Source organism: Austrofundulus limnaeus, unplaced genomic scaffold, assembly GCF_001266775.1.
Source record: "Austrofundulus limnaeus strain Quisiro unplaced genomic scaffold, Austrofundulus_limnaeus-1.0 Scaffold298, whole genome shotgun sequence".
NCBI lineage: Eukaryota > Metazoa > Chordata > Actinopteri > Cyprinodontiformes > Rivulidae > Austrofundulus > Austrofundulus limnaeus.
The window spans coordinates 342,006-345,218 of record NW_013952700.1 but is presented as its reverse complement, the minus strand read 5'-3'; the positions used below and the strand labels follow the sequence as shown (position 1 = coordinate 345,218).

The following is a 3,213-nucleotide window of genomic DNA, read 5'->3' as shown; positions in this document are numbered from 1 at the left end:
TGTGTGTGTGTGTGTGTGTGTGTGTGTGTGTGTGTGTGTGTGTGTGTGTGTGTGTGAGACCTGGTGTTGTCTGCAGACAGTGGCGAAGAGAAGGGAGCAGCTCAACATGACCTCAGGCTCTGAGACATAAAACAACTTAAAGCTGCTGAGTTTTTGATTTAAAACAAATTGTGAGATTTTCATCTGTTCTCATGATGCAAATGAGGACATTTTATGTAATTCTACAGACAATCAGGACAAGGTGACAACATTAGTGTGTTGAAAGTGAAATTATTTTAGCATTTTCACAGTCTTATCTTGACATTTCTCCGACAATATTCTCGAACATGAAATACGAGGCAGTGATTGGTTCATGTCGGGGGTTTTTCTAACGACATCATCCAGGATCAGCTCTGCAGCACAGCAGGTGTCGTAAATCAGCTGTAAGACCGACACTGAAGAATTACTCCTACACTTCACTTAAAGTGAGACTGAGACGCTTGATAACTGACTTTTACTCTCAGCTTCTAAATAAGAATGTTTTACACTTAAGTCGACTCTTAGCAGCATTCTTACGAGTAATTCTAAGAAGTTTGATAAATACGGGCCCAGTTTTCTAAACTTGATTTATTTTATGTGCCTCACCTTCAGAGTTTTGAAGATTCCAGCGGCAACTTTCAAACTCCTGTGAACGTCTTTGGCTTCAGGCTCTGTTATGCTGTTCAAGAAAGTAACACAGCTGTCAGAATTACCACTGAAAATCAAAAAGTATGAAGCTTTAAAATGAATATATTAAATATAAAAGTTTTTTTGTGCTTCAGAATATACTGTAGATTTAGATGTTTAAACTCACTACCACCTCAAAACCTTGGCACTAACGCAGGAAAACCAGAAGAATTAGGACGACTCTATAGAACAGCTGCTGCCACCTATTCCAGCTCAACATGACGACTTTGATACAAACAGGCAGATTTTATTAAGAATAGTGCATCCATGAAAGAAAACAGCTTACTTTTCCKTCCCAGCTAGTCTTGAGGCAAACTTGGTGTACCAGATGGCAACATTGAAAGCCATAGAAGCCAGTTCAAAAACCGCATCCTGCTGGGAACTGAGGAGAGCAAGGACAGATACAGTTTTATCATAACCCTAAGCATAAACCCAACCTTAGCTATTGCCAGCACAAGTCTAACTTTAACAATGAAACCATCTAAAGATCAGCATCTACAATCACTTCTTCATACATGCAGTGTTTGACGCAAGAAATAATCAGAACACATTTGAAACTAATTTACTTTTTCCACTCAAGACATTTTTAAAACCATTTCTATAATGTTGTGGCTTTTCTTAGAAACTGAAGTGTGCTGTAAACTTCACTTACCTTGGTATGTTTCCTTGTAAGGTGTCGGTCCACTTAAAGTTCTGGATGAACCTCATCTTGTTTTCTTGTGTCGTTCCATCCAGGGAGACAATAAAGYCTGGTTGTCGTGAACCGGAGTTTCACAAAAATAAACAAATCAAATAAAACATATAAGCAGCTGGTTAGTTGCAAAGTTCAAGAACATGATGAGGTGCAACGTTAGAAGAGAAAAAATAAACACAGTTATTACTTTAACTATGAAATACAAAGTAAATTTGGTTCTCTACACATTTCTTGTCATTTATTATGAGTTGGGAGAACAGATTTCCACTTTCAAAACTCCAAACTTTTCAAAACCCAAACTTACAGGTTCCTGTTCATTTAGGTCCTTTTTGATGTCCAAGTATAAAGGTTTACACCACATACTGTATGTAAAAGTTGCACATAGTGCACAAAACAGAATCTCAATCATCAGTTCAAGTTTTCTTCAAAACAACATGAAATTAATTAACTGTTTCAACTAAGCACCARAAAGAGATGAAAATGCTTTAAGTTGCTTTTTGATGTAAAGTTGTACATTTAGTGCAACAAATAGCAAATGCTCTGTCTTTCAAGGCAGGAAGTGGCCTTGGARATATCTCAGTCTGCTTTTTAACACCAATAAATGAATGAAAACCAGGTTTGTAGTGATGTTTTCAAGGAAACTCAAAATAAGATCTTTTTCTATCTTTTTACTAGTTTACAAAAGAGATTGCGTGATAACTAAAGCAGGCAAAAATACACAAGTTTTCATGGTCAAAGTTGTGCTGACAAAAACAGTTAAAAGATGACATGTCAAAATAAATAAAACAAATGATTGTATGTTTTTATATGCAAGAGTTGACTCTTACAAGAGTCAGTTAACAGGAAAGGTTTAACAAGCCAGGAAACTATTTAACAATGATATTTAAATAAATAAAACTACATTCAAAAAGCTCTGAAATTCACTTAACATGCCTGCCTGAACATTTATTCAAATAAATTTTAAAAAGTTTTACGACATGCAACAAACATCGTACTAAAAACAGTTCTATTTATTGCAGATTATGTGATGTTGTGTTTGACAGATGTAGATCAATTCAATTTGTGTCCCTTTGATCTCATTAACTAAGTCAAAATGGCCCCCAGGAGACAGTAGCTGTGTTTCCAATGCAAATGTGCACAAAACTTTGTCGATATTCTGTCGAAAAAACACAGTTTCACAACTGCGGTGTTTCCATTAAGTAAGAAATGCTATTAAAGTCACGCGTGAATATGTTTGTTCTCACGATAAGTCATTACAAACATGGCAGCCATGGATGTAAACACATAGCATGTTGCTACCACGACACTAGCGCTCATCATCAGAGGAGACGTCGGCATCTTTTATCGAGGCTTTCCAGCAACAAGTCCCTACTTGGGAGCGGCTACGTATGCTGTGTTTTTGGGAAATTGTAGTCGGTGAGTTTATTATTTTATACTACTTCTGTGATATTACTAATATTTCTACTTCATGTTATCTTCTTCGTCGTCATCTTTTTCGCCAGTAGAAACAGCCGGTTCTTGATCACGTGACTCCCGTGATGCAAAAAAAGTGTTTCCATTGCAGTTTTGCGAAAAACACCAATTTTGATCCGGCCGAAATACCACCTCATCCTAGCGCAAAAACATTTTGTCAAAAAACGTTGTTTTTTTTTCTCGAAATTGATGTGTTTCCATTGAGCAAATTTATTGTTGAAATTCTAATTTGTGCATTTTCATGGTCAATGGAAACGCAGCTAATGTGGCTCCCAGTGATGCAGCACTTTTTTACTTGGCTGGGTTCTCAAAATGTTAAACTTACATTATGACTACGTACA

At 36.6% G+C, this 3,213-nt stretch overlaps 1 protein-coding gene across 1 annotated transcript in view; it reads right to left on the bottom strand.

The window, feature by feature from the left end:
* Positions 1 to 1,453, bottom strand: part of brox (BRO1 domain and CAAX motif containing) — a gene marked incomplete at its 5' end in the record, with an annotated part of 13,331 nt that extends 11,878 nt beyond the window's left edge. Inside the window, 3 exon segments of the mRNA XM_014021590.1 lie at positions 625 to 697; positions 992 to 1,087; positions 1,358 to 1,453. Coding sequence (XP_013877044.1) covers positions 625 to 697; positions 992 to 1,087; positions 1,358 to 1,453 — 265 coding nt within the window.
* Positions 1,454 to 3,213: the final 1,760 nt, after the last annotated feature.